The sequence below is a fragment of the Bufo gargarizans genome, chromosome 1 (assembly GCF_014858855.1).
Source record: "Bufo gargarizans isolate SCDJY-AF-19 chromosome 1, ASM1485885v1, whole genome shotgun sequence".
Lineage (NCBI taxonomy): Eukaryota > Metazoa > Chordata > Amphibia > Anura > Bufonidae > Bufo > Bufo gargarizans.
This window is the reverse complement of record NC_058080.1, coordinates 717,661,652-717,687,461: the sequence shown is the minus strand read 5'-3', so window position 1 is coordinate 717,687,461 and position 25,810 is coordinate 717,661,652. Positions and strand designations below refer to the sequence as shown.

Below are 25,810 nucleotides of genomic sequence, written 5' to 3'. Positions count from 1 at the left end.
CCATATAGCGCTTTTTTTTTTTGTTTTTAGTTCCCCTTTTAAAAACCTGCAGGGGAAAAAAATCCTCCTGTCCGTTTGTAGTGCAGATTCCGTATCCGGGATTCCCAGAGGAATGGGCAGGAATGAAAATCCTTTCTAAAAACTGCACCAAAAAAATGCATTAAAAACTGAATCAGGTTTTTTTCAGCACTGAAAATACCCTATGAGAACCTAGCCCGGTGTGCTGCCTTGAACCGCGTGCAAAACCGCAGCGTTTTTACTTTAAAACTGTCTGGTTTTGCAGCTAGTACAGGTGAAGCACATAGCATAAAACATGATGTAGGTTTTACATTTTAAAAAAAACGCACCAAAAACTGCCCTGCGGCAGCAATGTGAACACCCGTCCTGCTGTCAGCTGCCCCTCGGTTTGAGCTGTCAGCGGCCGCGCACGTGACCGGGGAGTAACCAGGGGAAAGGTAATAGGGCGGAGTCCGTGAAAGGGGCGGGGCATATAGCGGAGGGAGGAGTTGTGGCGAGGAAAGGGTTTCACGGGGCGTGGTCTGCATGCAGGCCGATCGGCAGCTGATCTAAATAGGCGGGGATTAGCGAGTGATTGACGTGATGTATTACACGGAAGGGGCGGGGTTTCGGTGTAGGCGTGGTCGGGAGGACCTTGGCTTTGATTATGTTGGAGATAACCGGGCTGTGAAGGAGAACAGGCCGCGCTCCCTGACCTTACCCTCCGCCATGGCGCTGCTCAGAGGTAGGTGCACTGCTCGCATTCCGGGGTCTCACCCCACGTCCGCCTGTTCTTAAAGGGTCGTTCCACTTTCACCTCACACTTCTGAGCCGGTATGTCACAGGTTGCACTGCGGTTTGTACGGCGTCAGTTCACACGATGCGGTTCTGAGAGCCCCAACTGCAACATGTGAATAGACCCTTATGGTTTTGCTGGGCCTTTTCCCTAAAATCCACACGCTAAGCTGTGCAGCAGAAATCTGTTCTAGGACATTCCGCTAAGGTTTAGGGGTGTATTCAGTTAGTGACGTTTTTACAGGCGAAACTCCTTTATTTTACGTGTGACCTGTAAAAACCGCGCAGCCAGTTACCGCCTTGTAACCGCTGGACTGAGCGTTCTCCTGATTCGCCGCCTCCATGTACATGCACGCTCTGCTCGGCCAAGCATACATGTGTTCTGAGGCAGTACAAATCCAACATGTCCATCCCTTCTCCTCCCCGACATCTGCTGTGGGGGAAGATCGGAGACCGCCATACGTATTAGACGGTCAGACGAGGTTCATGGTCGGCTTTATTTGGGGGTCACCCCATTGATGTCACTGTGGACTGTTGAAGGTGTATTCCGGCTAGGACAATCAGATTGGTGGGGGTCTTAATGATAGGACCTCCACTTGTTATCACGGGAATACCCCTTTAACCGTCTCCTCCTCCAGTCACCTCCAAAACTGCAGGCTGCTGCATTACAGAACAACATAAAAGGGGTACTCTAGCTTTCTGAATGAATGGGGGCTGAGCTGCAGTACCCTGCAGGGCCACTAGACAGTGGATGGCGCCATCTGCTTCCTATTCTCCATGCTGTATAGTTTTCAGTTCTAGTGGCTGCCCAAAAACAGCTGACCAGCGGAGGTGTCGGTTGTCAGACCCGTACCAATCTGATATTGATGTACCTGGGAGAGAGAGGGTTACGTAGTGGGATTTGCAGCGGATTTCGCCTTATGCAGCGAGATGAATGGGTCCACATCCGATCCGCGCAGAAACTACGGCCGTGTGCGTGAGGCCATAGACATCTCATCCACGCTGCAAAAAATAACAAATCTGCTGCCGAAATTCCACTACGGGAAACCCATCGAACACAATAGTGTTTCAGTTTCTCCAAATTTACAAGATCTCTGCTTGCTGCCCACAAATGAGATTTTTCTAATCTCTTAAATTTGGAGGCTTTAATTCTGTACAGACTGAATATTATTCGCAGCTGAGGGTTTGCTACAATTGTATAGGCGGGAGCCATTATAGACCGACACCCTCTGGGTGACGCATGTACACTGTCATACCTAGTGCAGGGTCCAAGGGGCGGAGCATGACACAGGGATTCAGCGGAGAGCTGGCTCCTCTTCTGCTGACATAGGGCTCATGCACACAAACGTATTTTCTTTCCGCTTCCATTCAGTTTTTTTGCAGACCGTATGCGGTCACCCATTCACTTCCATGGGTCTGCAAAAACAACGGAAGGTACTCCGTGTGTCTTATGTTTCCGTATTTTCGTTCTGCGAAAAAGTAGTGCATGTCCTATTATTGTCCGCAAATCACGGTCCGAGGCCCCATTCAAGTCAGTGGGTATGCAAAAAATACGGAACGCACACAGAACACATCTATATTTTGCGGATCCATACTGTAGAAATGCTATGCCCAGCCCATATTGCTCGTGTTTGGTGATTTAATAAGTTACTGTTTCCGTTTCTGATCCGCAAAAAACTGATCAAATACGGAAACCCTACGGATATGTTTTGTGGAATAACGGAACTGAAGAGGACTGACATTAGCGATGCGCTGTCCGCACTACATAAGTGTGTAGTTACCCTTCTCCCTGCAGCCGTTCTGAAAAAATACACACTTTTATAGAAACATAGAATGTGTCGGCAGATAAGAACCATTTGGCCCATCTAGTCTGCCCAATATACTGAATCCTATGCTGGTTCTCCTGCTGACATATAATATGCTAATGAGCCTCTAGGTGCTATGTGGGCGTAGAATCAGCACCTAGAGGCTCCGTCCACTCGCCCTTTATCCCGCCCAGGTCCCCTGTTCTGCCCGCCCCGCTCATCCTGAATGATGTCAGGGTTCGCAGCATCTGTATTCGGCGCAGTGAGTGAAGGCCGCTCTCCTGATGCCGGCTTCCTCACTGCGCCTGCCCCGACTACGTCAGTCAGGAAGCCGACATCAGGAGAGCGGCCTTCACTCACTGCGCCTGCGACGAATACAGAAGTGAACGGCTGCAGGGAGAAAGGTAAATACACACTGTTATGTAGTGTGGACATTAGCGCATCGCATGTCAGTCAGCTACATAACGGTATTTCTGGTGGTAGAAACCCTTTTAAATCAGAGGAATAAACCTCAGATACGGAACAACGGATCTGTGAAAAAGAGACCGCTAAACAACAACGGTCGTGTGCATGAGCCCATACTCAGTGCTGCTGGGTAGCTGGCTTTTCTTCTGCTGACATACTCTGTGCCGCTGGGGAGATGGCTCCTATTCTTCTGCTGACGTACTCTGTGCCGCTGGGGAGATGGCTCCTCCTCTTCTGCTGACGTACTCTGTGCCGCTGGGGAGATGGCTCCTCCTCTTCTGCTGATGTACTCTGTGCCGCTGGGGAGATGGCTCCTCCTCTTCTGCTGACGTACTTTGTGCCGCTGGGGAGATGGCTCCTCCTCTTCTGCTGACGTACTTTGTGCCGCTGGGGAGATGGCTCCTCCTCTTCTGCTGACGTACTCTGTGCCGCTGGGGAGATGGCTCCTCCTCTTCTGCTGATGTACTCTGTGCCGCTGGGGAGATGGCTCCTCCTCTTCTGCTGACGTACTTTGTGCCGCTGGGGAGATGGCTCCTCCTCTTCTGCTGAGATACTCTGTGCTGCTGGGGAGATGGCTCCTCCTCTTCTGCTGACATACTGTGTGCCGCTGGGGAGATGGCGCCTACGATTACAACTTTCATCTGTCATCTTTGTCTCCATTTCTGTTGAAACCACAACCCCCAGCACGACTTGACAACTCATGCTGGGAGTTGTAGTTTCACAGCAGCTGGAGAGTCACCTACTTTTATTTTTAGACTGGGGCTGCGCCTTTACTTTACATTGACCCTTTTGCAGGTATTTTTGTTGTTGCGGCCAAAAGGACTCCATTTGGCACCTACGGGGGAGTGCTGAAGGATCACACCGCCACTGACCTGGGGGAAATAGCCGCAAAAGCCGCCCTTGCCGCTGGGAATGTCGCCCCCGATGCCGTGGATAGTGTGATATTTGGCAATGTCGCTCAGGTACGGTGTAATATTCACAGGTTCATAGAATGGGGGGGCCGCTCTCCCCTCTGATTCAGTATTTTGGGTGTTTTTTTTTTTTTTTTGTGTACGATTTAGTATTATTGCGATTTAGTGATATTATTGTGTTTGGTTCTGCAGACGGCGACCGATGCCATTTACCTGACCCGGCATGTCGCCCTCCGCTCGGGGATACCTGTACCCGTCCCAGCTCTGACTGTCAACAGACTCTGCGGCTCCGGCTTCCAGTCCATCGTCAATGGCTGCCAGGTAAAGGAAGGGCTCGTGAAGGGGCCTGCGCTTATCAGCACGCCGAGCTGGGGCGTATGAGAAACCCTGCCCTGACATGTCTGTTTAATAACTACTGGCAATCCCCATGTAGTGACAGTTCTGGGACTTCTTTTCTTATCTCTCTGTGTTGTGCCATTCCTCTATTATTCCTGCTAGAAGTTATGAATGAATTGCTTGCATTTTGCAATGAAGGCCCAGATGGGTGTTACCAGTTGGGGGGGGGGGGGGGGGGTGTCCCTGTTGCCCCAGTTGCCCCAGTTGCCCCACTGTTGCCATAACTCCCCTAGCAGTGAATGAGAGCTACACAAACAGCGCAGCAATCTACCCGGTTTCTGTAACTCCCTGTGCTAACTTGTTTTTGTAGCTCTCATTCACTGCCTTAAAGGGGTTATCCCATGACTAATGAAAATGGGACATCATGTAGCACCATCTCTAACAAAGATAGAACCAGCCCTGTACCTCACATGGATCCAGAGATCTTCCCGTTCATTTCTCTCCTATTTATATGAGTGTCTCTTCTGCTGCAGCTCAGGGGGCGCGTCCGTGCGCTCCCTATCGCAGCTCAGGGGGCGCGTCCGTGCGCTCCCTATCGCAGCTCAGGGGGCGCGTCCGTGCGCTCCCTATCGCAGCTCAGGGGGCGCGTCCGTGCGCTCCCTATCGCAGCTCAGGGGGCGCGTCCGTGCGCTCCCTATCGCAGCTCAGGGGGCGCGTCCGTGCGCTCCCTATCGCAGCTCAGGGGGCGCGTCCGTGCGCTCCCTATCGCAGCTCAGGGGGCGCGTCCGTGCGCTCCCTATCGCAGCTCAGGGGCGCGTCCGTGCGCTCCCTATCGCAGCTCAGGGGGCAGCAGAAGGATAAAACTGAGCATGTGCAGCCATCTCAGTGAGCAGGACAAAGAAATATGAAAAGAACAAACAGCAGGTGGCGCTATACAGATACTTTTTTTTTTTTTATATAACTGAGCAGCTGTGCTAAATTTTTAATTACATGCAATTACAAAAGTGTTCAGATCCAGGTGCTGGATTTAAAACTGTTGTATATTTTCCATGGGACAACCCCTTTTGAGAGCTACTTAACTGCCTCCCGACCGCCTTACGCAGGGATGCGTCCTGGGGGCGGTCGGGTTGTTCCTCGTTGGCGCGTCATCTCGCGAGAGGCGAGATTTCGCGTGAACACGCGCATTCACAGCGACGCGCTGCTCGGAAGTTATATTACAGCCTGCCAGCGATGATCATTCGCTGGCAGGCTGTAGATGTTAAAATAATCGCATCAGAAAGGTATATCAGACGCTGTTTTGTTAACAGCATCTGATATACCTGCTACCTGGTCCTCTGGTGTCCCTTTTGCTTGGATCGACCACCAGAGGACACAGGCAGCTCTGTAAAGTAGCACCAAACACCACTACACTACACTACACCCCTGTCACTTATTAACCCCTGATCACCCCATATAGACTCCCTGATCACCCCCCTGTAAGGCTCCATTTAGACAACCGTATGTGTTTTGCGGATCCACGGATCCGCAAAACACTGACACCGGCAATGTGCTTTCCGCATTTTGCGGATCCGCACATTGCTAGAACTATATAGAAAATGCCTTTTCTTGTCCGCAATTGCGGACAAGAATAGGACATGTTCTATAGGCTGTACAAAAAACGCAGTGTTCGCCCGATCAGGCCTGATCTTGTGCGCACACTTGCGTTCAGTCCGCCCAACCGCAGTGACAGAATTTAATTTTTTTTCTAATCACTGCAAAAACAGTAAAATCTCTGCGGCGCTATAAATATCACTTTTGAGGGGCATGGCGAGTTCATAGAAGAGGTTTTTTGTTAGTTTTTTTGCACAAGTTATCGGAATTAATTTTTTATATATTACATGAACTCACCATACCGCTCACGGAATCCAAATGCGTAAAAATGCCCTGTGAAATACTAAAGGTACTCATTGGAATTTTGTCCCCTTTGCGCATCTTGGCTGCAAAAAAGTGTCACATGTGGTATCGCCGTACTCAGGAGAAGTTGGGCAATGTGGTTTGGGGTGTATTTCTACATATACCCATGCTGGGTGAGAGAAATATCTCTGTAAAATGACAACTTTGTATTAAAAAATTGGAAAAGTTGTCTTTTACAGAGATATGTCTCTCACTCAGCATGGGTATATGTAAAAATACACCCCAAAACACATTGCCCTACTTCTTCTGAGTACGGCGATACCACATGTGTGACACTTTTTTGCAGCCTAGGTGGGCAAAGGGGCCCAAATTCCAATGAGTACCTTTTTAGGATTTCACAGAGCATTTTTAGACATTTGGATTCCAGACTTCTTCTCACGCTTTAGGGCCCCTAAAATGCCAGGGCAGTATAAATACCCCACATGTGACCCCATTTTGGAAAAAAGACACCACAAGGTATTTTGTGAGGAGTATGGCGAGTTCATGTAAAATTTTATTTTTTGTCACAAGTTAGTGGAATATGAGACTTTGTAAGAAATAAAAATAAAAAAAAATTACATTTCCGCTAACGTGACAAAAAAAAAAAAATGTCTGTCTTTTTTATTTTTATTTATTTTTTGCAAAAATTTCGGTCAATTTTGATTAATATCAAAAAAAGTAAAAATGTCAGCAGCAATGAAATACCACCAAATGAAAGCTCTATTAGTGAGAAGAAAAGGAGGTAAAATTCATTTGGGTGGTAAGTTGTATGACTGAGCAATAAACCGTGAATGTAGTGTAGTGCCGAAGTGTAAAAAGTGGTCTGGTCATTAAGGGGGTTTAAGCTAGGGGAGCTGAGGTGGTTAAACAGCGGAGCACCGGCTGCTTGGATGTTTATGTAATTTTGGCACTTACTGTAGTTGTTACCATCTTGACCATGGAAGTCCGAGATGTGACAGCCCCTTTAACAGGATAACACTGAACAGCACAAGACACTGCTGAAGTATTCCAGTGCATCATACAAGCATGTTCAAGTTTCATAGCAGGGGGAAAAAAAAGTTTAATAAAAATTCAATTAAAAAAATATTTTTTTTCCCCCCCCTATTTATCTAGAAACAAAATACAAACAATAAAACAAATATTTATTTGGTATTAGTATAAGTATTCAAATATGTAATTTATCTCATAATATTAATTTTTTTTTAATTTTTTTTTTTGTTCACCTTGCCTGCCCCAAAAATCTGAATGAAAAGTGATTAACATGCTGTATGGTACTATAACGCTGGGTTCACACCTAAGCGTTTCGCAAACGCGCGTTTTTATGCGCGATTTTGTCGCGCGTTTTTTGTAATAGTAAACGCGCGTTTGACGCGTGTTTGGGTGATTGACAGCAGTGTTGTCCAAAGAGTCTATGGCCCAAACGCGCGTCAAACGCGCCAAAAAAAGCTCCTGTACTTGTTTGAGCGGCGGGCGTTTTACAGCGCGATCTTACGCGCTGCAAAACGCCCAGGTGAGAACCATTCCCATAGGGAATCATTGGTTCTTGCCTGTTGTGCGTTTTACAGTGCGTAGGAACGCGCTGTAAAACGCTCAGGTGTGAACCCAGCGTTAGGCTACTTTCACACTAGCGTTCGGGTGTCCGCTTGTGAGCTCCGTTTGAAGGCTCTCACAAACGGCCCCGAACTGATCCGTACTGCCCTAATGCATTCTGAGTGGATGCGGATCCGCTCAGAATGCATCAGTCTGGCACCGTTTGGCCTCCGCTCCGCTCAGCAGGCGGACACCCGAACGCTGCTTGCAGCGTTCGGGTGTCCGCCTGGCCGTGCGGAGGCAAACGGATCCGTCCAGACTTACAATGTAAGTTAATGGGGACGGATCCGTTTGACGTTGACACAATATGGCTCAATTTCAAACGGATCCGTCCCCCATTGACTTTCAGTGTAAAGTCTGGACGGATCCGTTCTGAACGGATCCCATAGTCTGCATTATAGGAGCGGATCCGTCTGTGCAGACACCAGACGGATCAGCTCTGAACGCAAGTGTGAAAGTAGCCTTAAACCTTACAGCTCGCTCTGCAAAAAATAAACAAGCCGTCACACAGCTCTGTGGATGGAAAAATTCGTTATGGGTGCCCAGAATATGGCGGCACACAGCAAATATTATTATTTTTATTTATTTTTTCTTCACAAAGGTTTTATTTTATAAAAGTAGTAAATAGTAATAACCTTATCCCGTTTATTCAATTTTTATGTCAATGGAAGATTTTCGGTGTGTTTATTACTTCCATTCCACCTCAAAAAAAATTATGTCTCAACACATTAAATGGTAACAAAAAACTTTTTTATTTTTTTACACACGGCTGTGTCAATGGAAATATGACACAGTGGGGGGGGGGGGGGGAAGAATTGCAAACCGGCTGTGTTCTTTAAAGGGGTTTACCAGGACTTAAATATTGACAACCTGTCATCAGTGACAGACTGGTGGGGGGTCTGACTCCTGGCACGCTGTTTCAGGCGGCCGCTGATAGACTGGGAGCAGAAGGCGCCCTCCGCTGAGTAGTGGCTGTGCCAGGTACTGCAGCTGCCATTCAAGTGAATGGGAACTGAGCTGCATCTCGCTGGCACCAAACACTAGTAGTGTAGACGTAGTGTCAGATTCACGCCGATCGGATACTGGTGACCTATCCTGATTATAGGTCTTCGATATCCAAGTCCTGGAAAACCCCTTTAAGGCCTCATGCACACAAACGTATTTTCTTTCCATGTTTGTTCGTTTTTTGTTGTGTTGACAGAAGTTACTCCGTGTACATTCCATTTCCGTATGTCATATTATTGTGCATAGAACAGTCCTATCCTTGTCCGCTATGCGAAGGGCCAGCTGTTCCGTAAAATACGGAATGCACACGGACGTCATCCGTATTTTTTGCACATCCGTTTTTTGCGGACCACAAAATACATACGGTCGTGTGCATGAGCCCTAAGGGTTTAAAGCTGTTCTTAGTAAAACCTGCCTATTATTATGTGCTGCGCCCCTGCCATAGCTCCAGATACAGTACAACCAACCATTATCTTCACGCGTTCCTGTCATTTACGGCTAACCATTGGCACGTTGCTGTTTTTTGTGTGAATTTTCTAATTTTATTTATTTGTTAACCTAGGAAATTGCCCTTAGGGAGTCAGAAATCGTCCTGTGCGGAGGCTCCGAGAGCATGAGCCAGGCTCCATACGCCGTCCGAAACATTCGCTTTGGTACCAAACTGGGAGCTGACATTAAGGTAAAGAACTGACCGTTGCGTGTATGGCGCCAACATATTGGCAGCGCAGTACAGAGACTGACCCTAAGGGGAGACTTGCAGCTCCGATATTCCCATACAATACAGCCTGCATCCCTGCAGCGAAGCACACCCCTTTCTTTGGAATGGTATGGCCCATGAACCTGTGTAGTGTAGCCAAGACCAAGAGGGATGCTCAGGTGACATTTTTGCCACCATGTTTGATCCTTGCACCATATTTTTTTACGGTATTTTTTTTAAAAAAATTGACCTTTTAAAGAGAACGACAAGCCCCCCAGTCAGTGTACCTCTTATTGAAAGCATTGCCTCCATTACTAATAACTGACTTCAGCAAATTCCTCACTCCAGATGGAAGACACCCTGTGGGCCGGTCTCACCGACTCGCTCATTAAGACCCCCATGGCCATCACCGCCGAGAATCTGGCAGAAAAATACGGCATCAGCAGAGAGGATTGCGATAAGTATTCCTTCCAGACCCAGCAGAGGTGGAAAGCCGGTGAGATCCTATCGCTAATTATTTGCTAATTCACATCATAATGCAGTAAAATCCCAGGAACACGGAAGCTGCATGGCATTCGTAAAATTTTACCAAATTTATTCTTGGTTGCCTTTGGCCCTTCTGGCATATTCAATAATGTGGCAGTCTGGTGATTATTACCATTTCGCTATTTTTCCAATAAATCCCGTTACCCTTCACTCAGCTGTAATGCATGCAGCGACCAGTAGGGGGAGCTCACTGCACACAGTTGAACCGATCCTACAGGAAAAAATGAGTGAAAAATAAATAAAATAAAATCTATGATGTAATATAAATGGCGACCACTAAATGGCGTAAGTCCCCACCACTTTCCCCTGGGGGCAGAATCTTGTATGAACGTGTTGCGTGTCACCGTAGTTATAGACACTGGTCAGCCAGAGACGCCTGCGCCAATAGATCAAATTCGTACTTGGGGATGCAAATGGGTTGGGAGCAATCAAAGGGGCGATGTGACATGAAGCCCGTGTCATGTATGGTTTTTAGGGAAAAAAATAAATATTTGAGTCCAAAATTACAAGAAAAGGTTAAAATTGTTGCGGTCATCACTACTGCTCTTCACTTCCTGGCCGGACACTCAGGGAATGGCTTGGGCCGCTCGTTCGGCTGACCGGACCACGGTTGTGGCCATTGATTGGCTGAACACGGAGTCCATTATTATTGGGTTGGCCCCTCTATAGATGATTTGGCCCCTAATTCCTGGTGAGAAAGTAACGTGCATATATTAAGATTAGGTTCTTCTATATCATTTTATGTTTTTTCAGCCCAGGACACCGGATACTTTGCCGCAGAGATGGCGCCTATTGAAATAAAGACAAAGAAAGGACCCGTTAAAATGGAGCAGGATGAACACCCAAGACCACAGACCACCCTGGAGCAGATGGCAAAACTGCCCCCCGTGTTCAAGAAAGAGGGCGTTGTGACTGCTGCGAACGCGTCGGTGAGGAGGACACGTTATAACATTTTCATTATCCAGACCTCATACACCTGACAACTGCATTTATTTTATTTTTTTTCTTCTATACACTTCTCTGTAGGGTAGAAAAATGCCTGAAAAAATGTCAAAGCGTGCGCACAAAATAATGCTTTAAAAAAACAAACACATGTAACAAGCCCCTACACCAGGGATGGCCAACCTGCGGCCCTCCAGCTGTTGTAAAACTACAACTCCCACAATGCCCTGCTGATAGCTGTAGGCTGTTTGGGCATGCTGGGAGTTATAGTTTTGCAATAGCTGGAGTGCCGCAGGTTGAGCATGCCTCGCCTACAGCACGGCATGGTGGGAGTTGTAGTTTCACAACAGCTGGAGAGCAGCAGGTTGGCCAGCCCTGTCCTACACAGTCTGACACTGTCAGAACTGAGTGGACTGGATCCTGCACGCCCCCTACTGACACGAGGAATGGCAACACCCACTTGTCAATTTAGTCATACATTTTCAGGAGGAATAACATAGGAACAGTACAGCATAAAGTTTTAAGAGTACATGCTCCTTAGTTGTTGTTTTGTGGGCAGTACAAGTAATGGCTACAATAGAGAAGTTAGGAATCGGGTTTGGAAAGATTTTTAGTTTTTCCACATAAAATCCAGATTAATATTCCGCACCTCACATTGGCCAATAGAGCTGTTAAAGGGGTTTTCTAGAATTTTGATATTGGGAGCAATGCTGTCGTTACCAGCTCTGTGCCGTGCACAATGGATGAAGCTGTGTAGTTCCGGCACCAGAGCTATAAGGTGACGGCTGGTTGGCTCAGGGTTTGGACCTCCGTTGACCTGATGTTGATAGCCTATCTCATGAAGATAAACCTTTCAGTATCAAAATCCTTTAAATTTCCTCTATATTGTATAAGGACAGAGGTAGATTGGCTTGATAGTAATGATGCCTGGTTTCTGCAGGGGATCTGCGATGGAGCCGGGGCCGTCATTGTAGCCAGCGAGGAAGCCACCACCAAACACAAGCTCACTCCACTGGCGAGGATTGTAGCCTACCATGCGTCGGGATGTGAACCCAAGATCATGGGCATTGGTAAGAAACTCCCTGGTAGTGTCAGAGAGCCATTGCTGCCACACACCACTCCTGCCCTGGCAGACACAAGATGAGTGATGGGGAAGTAAAGGCTGCTCGGTGAAGATCCTTACCTCCACCATACAGACGTCTAAGCGGATTTACCACTGCAGTTATCACTATACCTAATAAATGTATACACTGGCGGAAAATGAAAAAAGATCACCTGCAAAATTACTGCGGTGGAGCGGAGACTGGCCAAGTATAAACTGCTATGGGGCTTGGACAGTGATCACACAACTAGGGTGGTGCCCTCTTTATATTGGGTTCTCAAGCAGGGGATATGATGAGGCAGGCAGGGTCACATACTGGGTGGTATCTCGCCTTGCTGTGATGCAGGTGTCCTCTCTGGCAGGCAGTGGTCATACAGATGCTGGAGATCCTCCTGTGGTCATTCAAAGTTCTTTCAGCTTGGAGCCATAGTTCAGACAAGATGGTTGTTGGCTGCTGTGCATGGGAGATCCGTCGCCCCATCCAGACCCAGTCATTCTCAATGGAGGAGAGATCTGGTGATGGAGCTGGTCAGGGGATCTGCTGGAGACACTGAAGAGCGGGCAGTGTGTGGCGGTGTTATCTTGTTGGACATCATGTTTTCTGGGTCAAAAAAGACAGAAGGACTGGTTCAACAACATGAAGGCTGGGCAATGTTCCCTCCATGAATACCAGACTGGACTGGTAGCTTATGGAGCCCCACACCATGACACCAGGTGGTCATCCTGTGTGTCTCCGCGCTATGCATGATGGCAGTAGGCGTTCTCCTGCATACTCTGATACGGACCCATTAAAAGAGCTTGGAATGATATACCACAGGAGGATATCTAGCATCTGTATGACCATTACCATGCAGGAGTGGAGCTCCTCTCTTTGATTACACCCATGTTTGCCCAGGTCTGTATTAACCAGTGACATGTAGGGGGATAAACTGCCAGTATGTAGGTGACTGGGACAGGTTCAGCACCGTGGCTCAGTGGTTAGCACTGGGGTCCTAGATTCTAATCCGACCATGGACAACATCTGCATGGAGTTTGTATGTTCTCCCCGTGTTTGTGTGGGTTTCATTCGGGTTCTCCGGTTTCCCCCCACAATCCACAGCCTGATAGGGAACTTAGATTGTGAGCCCCATTGGAGACTGAGTAATGCTAATGTCAGTAAAGAGCTGACTGTCGGCGCTATACAAGTGCATAAAATAAATGCCATATTACATCCATACCCCCCCCCCCCCATGTACAATTATGTCATGGTGGATTTCGCACAGTGTATCCGTCCTGCATAATGACTCCTTTTTATATGCCGCGCCATATTGATGTAAGGCTCAGCCTTGCTGCACCAGGTCTGCGGTGCTGACATCTATGACCTTATTTTTCCAGGTCCCGTCCCTGCCATTACTGAAGCATTAAAGAAAGCCGGCCTGACCCTGAAGGACATGGACTTGGTGGAGGTAAGGGCTGGTTCATGTATATTGCCCCATACATGATCAGCGCAAGGTCCATCACCTTAAAGACAGTCCACTGAGGAAATGGGCATCTGGCCCTCCCGATCCCTTGTTTCTCCAGGAAATAAGCGGCGCCTTAGATTTCACGTACAGCTTTTTTACAACATGAAATTATAAACTTGACCCTCAGGTGTTTTACCTGGCTTCACCGGTGACATACACCTCCCAGCTGCAGGCAATCACTGGACTTGGTGGTTTCATGCCGTTTGGCTGCAGCAGTCACTTGTCTAGGCGGGCCTGTCACCGGTGCAGCCAGGTACACAAACCAGAAGGTCCAGTGGGTGAGTGTAGGGTTTTTTGTCCTGCTATTAAAGTTCTTGCCTTTGGCCAAAGTTTTCAATGACTCTTACAACCCCTTTAACTTATTCCTGGATGGCAAATCCATCTTGATATGTAGCATTAGTGGAGCTGACAATCAGCGGCCGGCTGCAGACCCATGGGTGACCACCCCTAGGCACATCAGGGATGAAGGCCACCCATAGGTATAGGATTTCTGCAAGTCTCTTTCCAATGAATGGAAAAGTCATGGAAATTTACCTTATAAAAATGTACCTTTTAAAAGGCTGTTCCGGTATCCACAAAATTGGAGATAACTTAGATTGGTGAGATCCCACTGATCACAAGAACGGGGGCCCTATACCCCCCTGCAGCCTCCTGAAATGAACGGAGTGGCTGGTCGGGTATGCGTGCCATTCGTTTCTGTGGGAGTTCAGGAGATAGTGGAGCGCTCGGTCATCTCTGGAACTCCCATAGAAATTAATGGAGCAGTCATCTGCATGCCAGTCCGGCCGCTCCGTTCATTTTCGTAGGCTGCAGAGGGTTCAGGGCCCTTGTTCTTGTCATTTGTGGGGGTCCCAGCGGTAGGATAGGGGATAGCGGTGCAACCGGAATACCCCTTCAACGCTCCTTAACCAGGATTTATTTTGATATCGCCTTCCGCATCTGACACTACCAATAAGGGCTCATGCACACGACTGTATGTATTTTGCGATCCGAAAAAAATACAGATTACGTCTGTGTGCATTCTGTATTTTGCGTAACGGAACAGCGGCCCCATAATATAACAGTCCTATCCTTATCCGTAATGCGGACAATAACAGGACATGTTCGGTTCTTTTGCGGAGCAGACATACAGAAACGGAATGCACATGGAGTAACTTCCGTTTTTTTGCTTTTTTTTTTTTTTTTTTGCGGACCTATTGAAACGAATGGTTCCGCGAAAAAAACCCGGAATGGACACGGAAAGAAAATGTTCATGTGCATGAGCTCTAAGGTTGTCCTAGTGCAAGGAACAGCAACCACTGGCAGCCCGTCTGTGGTGCAACTACTACTCCCAGCATGCACACTTGCTCAGCTGTTCTCAACTCCCATGGCAGTGAATGGAGCATGCTGGGAGTAGTAGTTTCAGAACTGCTCGATGTGTCAGAAATTGCTGACCCCTGTCCCAGTGGTACACTGACTATGCATTGACCGTTACTGTATTGGATGGGATTAGAAAAAAAGTCTGCTTTCGTCTGGAAACAGCGCCACTCTTGTACATGGTCATGTCTGGTATTGCAGCTCAGCCCCATACCAGAAACAGCCGATAGACGAGATTGGTGGTGTTACTGGAGGAGTCAGGGATTGTATAACAATATAGATAATGATTTAGAGACCACCTGAGTCAAACAGAAATTTAGAGTAAGTGATCAGTTATTAAAACGTAACTTTTAATACGATAACCATAGAAAATTGGCCCCACGATAATTGGATAACAATATAGAAATACAAAAAAAGAAAGGAAGCAATGTGGAGATTCACCACACAGGTAATAATGGCACTCAACAACCAGAACACATTAAGAAAACAAGAGGTGCTCGGCGGCACCAAAAAAGGTAACCAGGTGGTCCTACCGCTCTGATGAGGTGCTCCTTGATACAACGGATGCCTCGCCGGTGTTAAAGGATGAATCCAGTTGTAAAACACAGGGTTAAGGATGCTAGGCTAGCTGGCCCTAGTATTACCCTAGGGACCTACAATGGCCTAAGTGACCTACTCACGGATCCCCGTGATTAGTCACAAGCAGGAACCTAACCCTGGAATTTGTGCGATCTAGAAAGCCCTCTTCTGCCTGATCCCTACACGCATGTTTCGCTGAAAGGATGAGTATAAAGCTCATCAGGGGAAACACGGGAGCTTGGGCTAATAAACTGTACAGGGTACACTGACAAGGATATCAGACGTGTGCCCTGCACAGAGGCAAAGTATGTCCACGACCCTGATATGGATGCAGGTGGACAGACTGACAGTAGGAAGGTAGGGGGACTCCTGATGCTGAGCCCCTCTCCTACTAACAAAATCTTGGCGCATGGGCTGATGTAGCCTGAGGTAGCGCAAGAAACCGCCACCTTTTAAAGAAAGAGCCGGCCTCAAAACGAGGCTTGGCTAGGACACTCCTACCTTACCCAGATGATGTGTTTCACGCCTGCGCATGCGCAAGGGAGCGGATCGCATTACGAAAGGGGGAGGTCACTGGGTGGACGCTCGTGAATAGGGTGACGTCACCGCGTCCGATCTCGTTTGTTCGCGCGAGATGACGCGACAGTTGCCTGGCAATCGGGATGCTATTCCCGGAGACTGTCGGATAGCGCAGCTCCTGATATGCGAGTAGTCAGGGATTCTAATATATCAAGGGGCATATAGATAGGGATTGCGTTATTTCCAGGAATAGGCGCCACCCATGTCCACGGCTGTTTCTGGTGTTGCAGCTTGTCCATGGACAGACATTGCGCTGTTTCTGGAAATAACGCAGACCTGTTCCTGTAAAGCATGCTCAAGTTAATCTGTGATGACACTGATTATATCCCCCGGGGGTCGCCTCCATTTTCTTGGTCAGGCTTGTATTATCTGTTCACCCCAATAATTGCATCATGGACTTCGCAAATTGGGGTTGATCCTGCAGTTTTACTTTTCCATTTCCAGGTGAATGAGGCTTTTGCTGCTCAATACTTATCAGTGGAGAAGGCCTTGGGCCTGGACCGCGAGAAGACTAATGTCAATGGAGGCGCCATCGCCCTGGGGCACCCCCTGGCCGCTTCCGGTTCCCGAATCATCGCCCATCTGACTCATGAACTGAGGTGCGTTCCATCAGGTTACCCATAACAGTACGTTGATGCCAAACCTGGTGATTTTAAAGAGGTTTTTTTTCTTTCCCTCTGTCCTATCAGACGCCGCGGTGGTAAATACGCAGTCGGAGCAGCGTGCATTGGTGGAGGTCAGGGTATCGCCATCATCCTGGAGAACATGATGTAACCTGTCTGCACCAGTGAACAATGTGAATTTTTTGGAAATATGTGAACTCTTCTAAAGTAACCCAACTGTGCCTCACGTGGTGATCGAGCTAAAGGTCTATAGAACAAGATGTCCGCTCCTTCTTCCCCTGATCTCCCTGTCCGCCATCATGCAACCCATTCATCATTATTACTCTTCCAGGGGCCCGTGCAGGTGCCCCCATTCCAGCAGTATTACCTTGTGTGTATTCTCATTCTGTAACTGCAGGTGGCGCTGCTCACAAAGAGAAATGCAGGGCAGCACTGAACTGTACATACAGCAGTGATCTCCCACCTTCAGCTGTCTAACTACAACCCTCAGCATGCTCTGCAAGACATCTATACACCAGTATGCATAGGTTTACTGTACTTTTGCATTGTAAGGACTAAGTTAGTTGCAAAATTTCCCCTTGGCGAAAAGCTTTATGTGGGGCTTGATAAGGGTTTCTGCAATATCTACCTTTTTCTGAATGTCTGTATGCCCATGTTATCAGTATTTGCATAAGTATTGACGCCCTTCTTCGGCATGGCAGAGACAATCAATAGGCTTGTTGTCCATGGGGCAGAAGAGCGCCTACAGCGGTGTGCGGCTCCTGTGAAACTACAAGTCTCAGCAGCTCATGTTGCCAGTCTATTGGTTTCTTTCCCCCGTAAGGCTCGAGGAGCAGAGTGCTTCCTATCCCCCTTCTCATCGGCTGAGATTCACATTCAGTGCCGCATATTTTGGGGGGGTCCATTGATTACTGTAGGGGGGCCTCATCCTCTTTTGCTTTACTTGCAGCACCCAAGGGCATAACATATATAGCGGATCCAAGGGCTTCCAGCAGCTTCAGTTAGTTCTCTGTAGATGCTCCACAGCCTTAGGTTGAGGACCTCCCAGTATGAGGGGCGTCCAACCTGTCCAAACCCCTCTTACTACTTCAGCCAAGTATACAGTCTGCTCCCTGCCGTCTCTGTGGTACCCCATATGCTGATGTGTAATGTAGTCCATTCAGTATTTGTGGTCTCCAGCTGTTTTAGAACTACAACTCTCAGCATGCTATGACAGCTTGCAGCTGTGGTTGTGCACCAGGTGGCAGCCAAGAGATGGCGGCAGCGTAGCATCAGGAATGTTCAGATTAGTCGATGACCACAGTAGATAAGGGCTTGACTACTTGAACCAGTGCCTTCACAACGAGGGGAGAATAAAATGGGATTTAAAGGTGAACCGGACTGGGTCTCTGTGTGTGGACTGAATTCATTGCGGTATCTAAGACAGGCCGTGGCGGCTTCTTGACGGCCATGTTGGCTTTCGTCTCTGTCTAGCAGATGAGCTTGGAGTCCTTCTTCAGTTTCTCAGCTCTCGCCCTGCCTCTGCGAGACCCTACCTCATACTTTTGCAGGGATGTTCATTACAGTCATTGCATGTGATATTACGCATCAGGATCTCGCACAATGGCTCGATGCAATTTTAATATTTTTACCATCCTAAAAAAAAATCAGCAGAAAATTGCAAGTAAAATGTTATTGTTTTTTTGCAGTAACCTAGCACAGAATATTGACATACCAATAAGATTTTGCAGTGTGAAATTGTATGGCAGAATGTTGCATTTTATGTTGCTGTGGACCACGAGCCTAGCTCTAGCCATCATGTGAATGTGCCCCTAGGCGAGACTGCAGTATTTTATAGAGAAAGCCAGAAGTGGATTAAAGGGATTCTGTCGGCCCGATTTTCGATACTGAGATTTTGGTATCATCATATTAGTCTCCATTATCTCATAAAAAATATACTAGTTTTACCCCCACCTGTCGTTTCATTTTTGATAAAAATAGGTTTTATGTATATGGTTATAAAATAATCAATAGGAGATGGCTCACCTACTGTTCAGTGAATGGAAGGGTGCTCCCACTGAAAAGATTCACCCAATCTTAAAGTGTAAAAATGATAAGCGATATATAAGAGGGGTACACCTACATGAAAAAAAAACCACATAAGGAGAAACAAAATATATGGCTATAGAAATGTATTACTTATTAGAACTATATAGTAATACTATTAAAAACAATTTAAATATAAAAACATAAATAACCAGTGATAACATGTATGTCAAATGTGCAAATAAGTATATAAATATCACAAAATATTGAGCAGCTTGAAATATGATTAAATTTGCACCATTGTTGTAGTCCTCTTATTCGATCTGAAAGAGCACGAAAAAATGGATGCGAAATATATTATCAATGCATAATCGTATCGGTCTCGATTTGATCTTGCGATATAAAAAAATCGCACTCAGAAAAAGATAGCCTCCGTTCGTACTGTCTATATAGCCGTAATTGTACTCCACTATTTTGTAGGCGTTCGCCTGCTTCATTGCATACACTGTGGCGTCCCACGTGTTGCGAAGTTAGAGACTTTGTTTCGTACTTTGCTGGCTCTCCCTGTGAGCGAGTTCTATAATGGCGCTAGGGATCTTCAGTGAGTTAAAGATCAATGGTATGCCGATTTTTCAAACAGCGGTCGAGGGTTGTGGTTGTTTCAATCGAAGGGTTTATCGGGTCCCACTGCCTTACTTGGGTTTGTGTTGCTCAGACTCGGCTTTGGCGTCCCACGTGATTATGATGTCACCGATCCCTTTACTTTATTCTTTTTCTGCTGAAGCGCTCCAGAGGTTGTAGTTTTTAATGACTTGTTTACTTTCCATAAGAAGTCTCCCTATGGAAAATAAACAAGTAATTTCTTGAATACTACAACCTCTGGAGCGCTTCAGCAGAAAAAGAATAAAGTAAAGGGATCGGTGACCTCATAATCACGTGGGACGCCAAAGCAGAGTCTGAGCAACACAAACCCAAGTAAGGCAGTGGGACCCGATAAACCCTTCGATTGAAACAACCACAACCCTCGGCCGCTGTTTTGAGAAATCGGCATACCATTGATCTTTAACTCACTGAAGATCCCTAGCGCCATTATAGAACTCGCTCACAGGGAGAGCCAGCAAAGTACGAAACAAAGTCTCTAACTTCGCAACACGTGGGACGCCACAGTGTATGCAATGAAGCAGGCGAACGCCTACAAAATAGTGGAGTACAATTACGGCTATATAGACAGTACGAACGGAGGCTATCTTTTTCTGAGTGCGATTTTTTTTTTTTTTTTATATCGCAAGATCAAATCGAGACCAATACGATTATGCATCGATTAATTTATTTTGCATCCATTTTTTCGTGCTCTTTCAGATTGAATAAGAGGACTACAACAATGGTGCAAATTTAATCATATTTCAAGCTGCTCAATATTTTGTGATATTTAAATACTTATTTGCACATTTGACATACATGTTATCACTGATTATTTATGTTTTTATATTTAAATTGTTTTTAATAGTATTACTATATAGTTCTAATAAGTAATAAATTCCTATAGCCATATATTTTGTTTCTCCTTATGTGGTTTTTTTATGTGGGTGTGCCCCTCTTATATATCTTCTATGTATATGGAAATTACCTTCTTAACGTTCCCAAGGGGCTGTCCCTCCAGCCGTTTGTGCCCAGCAGCACCTCTGATCTCGGAGTCCAGCGCCGCCCCGCTGTTAAGTTATTTACTTCTCTCACGCCTTTTTTTGCTTAGTGCGCCGTAATCCTGCACATGCGCCGATGTCATACACATCTGGGTTCGTGCAGTGTCCTGGCAGCAGCCTCATCGAGTGTGATCGGCGCATGTGCGGGATTACGGCGCACTGAGGGGAAAAAAATAAGTCCAGAGAGGAGTGAATAAATTAACAGCGGGGCGGCTGGGCACAAACAGCCAGAGGGACAGCCCCTTGGGCGTGTTAATGACCTTCTTACCATATACATAAAACCTATTTTTATCATAAATGAAACTACGTGTGGGGGTAAAACTAGTATATTTTTAATAGGATAATGGAGACCAATGTGATGATGCCAAAATCTCAGTATCGAAAATCGGGCCGACAGAATCCCTTTAAAAAATAACTGACTTACGCTTTTTGCTGGATCTGCTTCTGACTTTTGAATTATTATTTTTTTGCCAATCTAAAACTGCATGTGTGTATTCAGCCTTAGGCCGCATGCACACGGCCGTTGTGTGGCTGTTCCGTGCGTTGGGGACCGCAATTGCGGTCCCCAATGCACGGGCAACATCCGTGCAGCGGGCTGGACCCATTAAACTTTTTTTTCGTTGTTCCACACCGCAAAAAAAATGACATGTCATATTTATTTGCAGTGTGGAACAACAGAAAGAAACACCACAGAAGCACTCTGTGTAGTGCTTGCAGTGTTCCATTTCGTGACTCCGTTCCGCGTCTTTGGAATTAAGGACCCACGCGGTCGTGGATTGCCGACCTGCTGTTTGCGGGCCACAATACGACAACAGCCGTGTGCATGAGACCTTAGGGTGGTTTCACAGTGCTTTTAGAAAAAATGCTGATTTTTCATGGCTTTTTTTTTTTTTTTTTAAGCCATATGTTTTATTGACGTTAAACATGGAAAGTGATACATGCAATGCTTTTTTGTGGTCTTTTAGGATTTTGCATTTCTGTGCTAGTGTTTTTTTTGCCTTTCTCCCTCAAAATCATGGAAAGGTTCACCCAAAACTGTTGTGCTTTTGCAATAATCCCCAGCGCAACAAAAAAAAAAAACCCTGCCCTTGTAAATACACATACAGCGTTTTAAAGGCAAACCCTTAGGCATCTTTCACACGAGCAAGTTTTCCGCCTGGGTGCAATGCGTAACATGAACCCATCGCACCCGCACTGAATCCTGACCCATTCACTTCTATGGCTCTGTGCACATGAGCGTTCTTTTTCATGCATCATTTCTGCGTTGCGTGAAAATCGCAGCATGTTCTATATTCCTGGCCCCATAGAAGTGAATGGGGCTGCGTGAAAAACGCATTGCATCCGCAAGCGAGTGCGGATGCAATGCGTTTTTCACTAATGGTTGCTAAGAGATGTTGTTTGTAAACCTTCAGGTTTTTATTTATTTATTTTTTTATTTCACGCGTGAAAAACTCATCAAAACGCATTGCACCCGCACGGAAAAAACTGAACAGCTGAACGCAATCGCAGACAAAACTGACTGAACTTGCTTGCAAAACGGTGCGAGTTTCACTGAACGCATCTGGAGCCAATCCGTCACGCTCGTGTGAAAGAGGCCTAAGGCCCCTTTCACACAGGCGTTGTGGGAAACCCACGCGAGTACACACGCAATTTTAGTCAATTTTGTCTTCGATTGCGTTGTTCAGTTTCTACGCGCGAGTGCAAAGCGCTTTAATGCATTTTGCACGCGCGTAATAAAAAAAATAACTGATTGTGGAACCCAGACCCGAACCCAGACTTCTTCACTGAAGTTCGGGTTTGGGATCGGTGTTCTGTAGATTTTATTATTTTCCCTTCTAACATGGTTATAATGGAAAATAATAGCATTCAGAATACCTACTAAAATGTGGCTTTAGGGGTTAAAAATAAAAAAATTACTCTCCTCATCCACTTGATCGCGCAGCTGTAATAGCCTTCTTCCTGCAGGACCTGCAAAAGGACCTGGCGAGCGTGGTGACGTCCGCAGGTCCTGCAAGAAGAAGAAAGTAGACTATGCCAGCTGTGCGATCAAGTGGATAAGGTGAGTATTTATTATTTTTTTTTTAACCTTTTAATGGACATTTTACTTAGCATTCTGTATTAAAGGGTTTCTACCACTTCGGTGTCACATATTTAGCTGTCAGACACTAGCGATCCGCTAGTGTCTGCTCTGCCCAACCATCCTAATATAATTGCTTTTAGGGCAGCCGTTTTGCTAAAAAAAGAACTTTTATTAATATGCTAATGAGCCTCTAGGTGCTATGGGGGCGTCATTAGCACCTAGAGGCTCCGTCTACCTTCAGAAACTGCCGCCGCCGAGCGCGTCCCTCCAGCCCGCCCATCTCCTCCTGAATGCGATCCTCCTTGTGAGCGCCTGTATTCGGCGCATGACGATGGGCGCATGGCGCCATAGTGCTCCGAGGAACAGGCGCAGTGGAGATGTCTGAGCAGGGAAGCTGTCAGACATTCACTGCGCATGCGCAGAATACATACGCTCACAAGGAGGATCGCATTCAGGAGGAGATGGGCGGGCTGGAGGGACGCGCTGGGCGGCGGCAGTTTCTGAAGGTAGACGGAGCCTCTAGGTGCTATTGACGCCCCCATAGCACCTAGAGGCTCATTAGCATATTAATAAAAGTTCTTTTTTTAGCAAAACGGCTGCCCCAAAAGCAATTATATTAGGATGGTTGGGCCGAGCAGACACTAGCGGATCGCTAGTGTCTGACAGCTAAATATGTGACACCGAAGTGGTAGAAACCCTTTAAGAATGCTATTATTTTCCATTATAACAATGTTTTAATGGAAAATAATGATGCAGTAAATGGACTTTAATGGGGTCCCAGGGCTCATCTTATCATGTCCTTAGCAACCATCCGTGAAAATCGCTTGCAGTTGCTTGCAGATGCTATGCCATTTTCACGCAGCCCTATTCACTTCTATGGGGCCTGTGTTGCGTGAAAAACGCAGAATACAGAACTTGCTGCAATTTTCACGCAACGAACAAGTGATGCCTGAAAAACATCGCTCATGTGCATAGCCCCATTGAAATGAATGGGCCGGGATTCAGTGCGGTTGCAATGCGTGCATGTCGCGCATCGCACCTGCACGGAAATATCACTCGTGTGAAAGGGGCCTAAGGGCACATGCACACGAACGCTTTTTTTTTTTTTTGCAGAACCATTCATTTCTATGGGTCCCCCAAAAAAACTGGTTACTCCGTGTGCATTCCATTTCTGTATATCCACATGTCCATTCTGCAAAAAAATAGAACATATCCTATTACTGTCCGCATTACAGACAAGGATAGGACTGTTCTATTAGGGGCAGATGTTCCGTTCCGCAAAGTACAGAATACACACGTCATGCTTTTATCCTTTGTATTTTGCGGTCCGCAAAAAAAATTAAAAACATACGGTCGTATGCATGAGCCCGAACACTTAGAGAATTAGCTTTTATTCACAAGCGGCAGATTTGCGCCACATGTTTCTGTGACTGAAAATCGCTTCCGTTTGTCTGAATGTTGCTGTTTCTGCAGAACGCCCCATTCAGAGTATGAGTGTTACGGATTCTCTCAGGATGCCTTCAGTGAAACTCGCTCCATTTCAAAAGCAAGTTCAGTCAGTTTTGTCTGCAATTGCGTTCAGTGTTTGTGCCCGCGCTGAAAAAAACAAACAATCAGTTTTGATACGTGTGGTGGAAAAAAATAAAAATAAATAAAGATTTATAAACTACATCTCCTAGGAACTATCAGTGAAAAAGCATTACATCCGAATGCAATGCGTTTTTCGCTGAAGCCCCATTCACTTCTATGGGGCCAGGAGCTGCGCGAAAAATGCAGAATATAAAACATGCTGCGATTTCTCACGAAGAAGTGATGCGTGAAAAACAACGCTCATGTGCACAGCCCCATTGGAAGGAATGGGTCAGGACTCGGTGCGGGTGCAATACGTTCATGCATTGCACCCGAGCGGGAAAACTCACTCGTGTGAAAGGGGCCTAAGGTCCGTGATTTCCGCGCGGGTGCAATGCGTGACGTGAACGCACAGCACCCGCACTGAATCCTGACCCATTCATTAAAATGGGGCTGTGCACATGAGCGTTGTTTTTCACGCATCAGTTCTGCGTTGCGTGAAAATCGCAGCATGTTCTATATTCAGCGTTTTTCAGAAGAAGTGAATGGGGCTGCGTGAAAAACGCATTGCATCGGCAAGCAAGTGCTGGTGGGATGCGTTTTTCACTGATGGTTGCTAAGAGATGTTGTTTGTAAACATTCAGTTTTTTATCACGCGCGTGAAAACGCATCAAAACGCATTGCACCCGCGCGGAAAAAACTGAACAACTAAACGCAATCGCAGACAAAACTGACTGAACTTGCTTGCAAAATAGTGCGAGTTTCACGGAACGCACCCTGAACGCATCCGGCCCCAATCCGCAACGCCCGTGTGAAACCAGCCTAAGGCCTCGTTCACACTTCAGTGTTTGGTCAGTGATTTCCATCAGTGATTTGTGAGCCAAAACCAGAAGTGGAGCTTCCACAGACATGAGGTAGAAGGGAAAGATCTGCTCCTGTTCTGTGTTTAGAGTTGCACCTGGTTTTGGCTCACAAATCACTGATGGAAATCACTGACTAAACACTGAAGTGTGAACGAGGCCTAAGAGTTAGGCCCCATGCACACTGCCGTGTTTCACAGCCGTGTGCGGGCCGTGGAACCGCGGCCTGGATCCCTCCTGAGAGCAGGAGCGCACGGCGTCACTGGTTGCTATGACGCCGTGCGCTTCCTGCTGCCCCTGCAATACAGTAATACACTGGTATGATCTATACCAGTGTATTACTGTACTGTGCCGGCAGCAGGGAGCGCACGGCGTCATAGAAACCAGTGACGCCGTGCGCTCCTGCTCTCAGGAGGGATCCAGGCCGCGGTTCCACGGCCCGCACACGGCTGTGAAACACTGCAGTGTGCATGGGGCCTTACAGAAATGTCTGCATTCGCTCTTACTGGCTCGGTGATGGAGTTTTTGTGCCTGGTAGCAATAATGAAATGGCCAAACTCCAGGGAAGCTCCATAGTGCATCACTCATCTACATTTGCAGCTCCTGTGGAGAAACAAAAACTTTCCCAGCCGGCACATTGCGTTCTAATATTCTTCATTAGTTGTCCATAGGTCTCCTAAAAGGATAATTGCAACAAAAACTCTCTTAATTTTAAAAGAGAAAAAAAAAACAATAACAGAAGTCACCACCAGGTGGCAGCAGTTGCCTGTTCGGAACCCTGCCTTATCATTTGATTGCTGTGGGCACATTTATA

General features: G+C 46.8%; 1 protein-coding gene across 1 annotated transcript; it reads left to right on the top strand.

The window, feature by feature from the left end:
• Window positions 1-597: 597 nt before the first annotated feature.
• On the top strand, window positions 598-18,137 carry ACAA2 (acetyl-CoA acyltransferase 2). Its single transcript, XM_044292645.1, has 10 exons — window positions 598-742; window positions 3,858-4,024; window positions 4,166-4,294; window positions 9,399-9,515; window positions 9,882-10,029; window positions 10,833-11,008; window positions 11,962-12,091; window positions 13,498-13,568; window positions 16,584-16,738; window positions 16,829-18,137. The coding sequence occupies exons 1-10, from the start codon at window positions 601-603 to the stop codon at window positions 16,911-16,913; spliced, it is 1,320 nt and encodes a 439-aa protein (XP_044148580.1). The 5' UTR covers window positions 598-600; the 3' UTR covers window positions 16,914-18,137.
• Window positions 18,138-25,810: the final 7,673 nt, after the last annotated feature.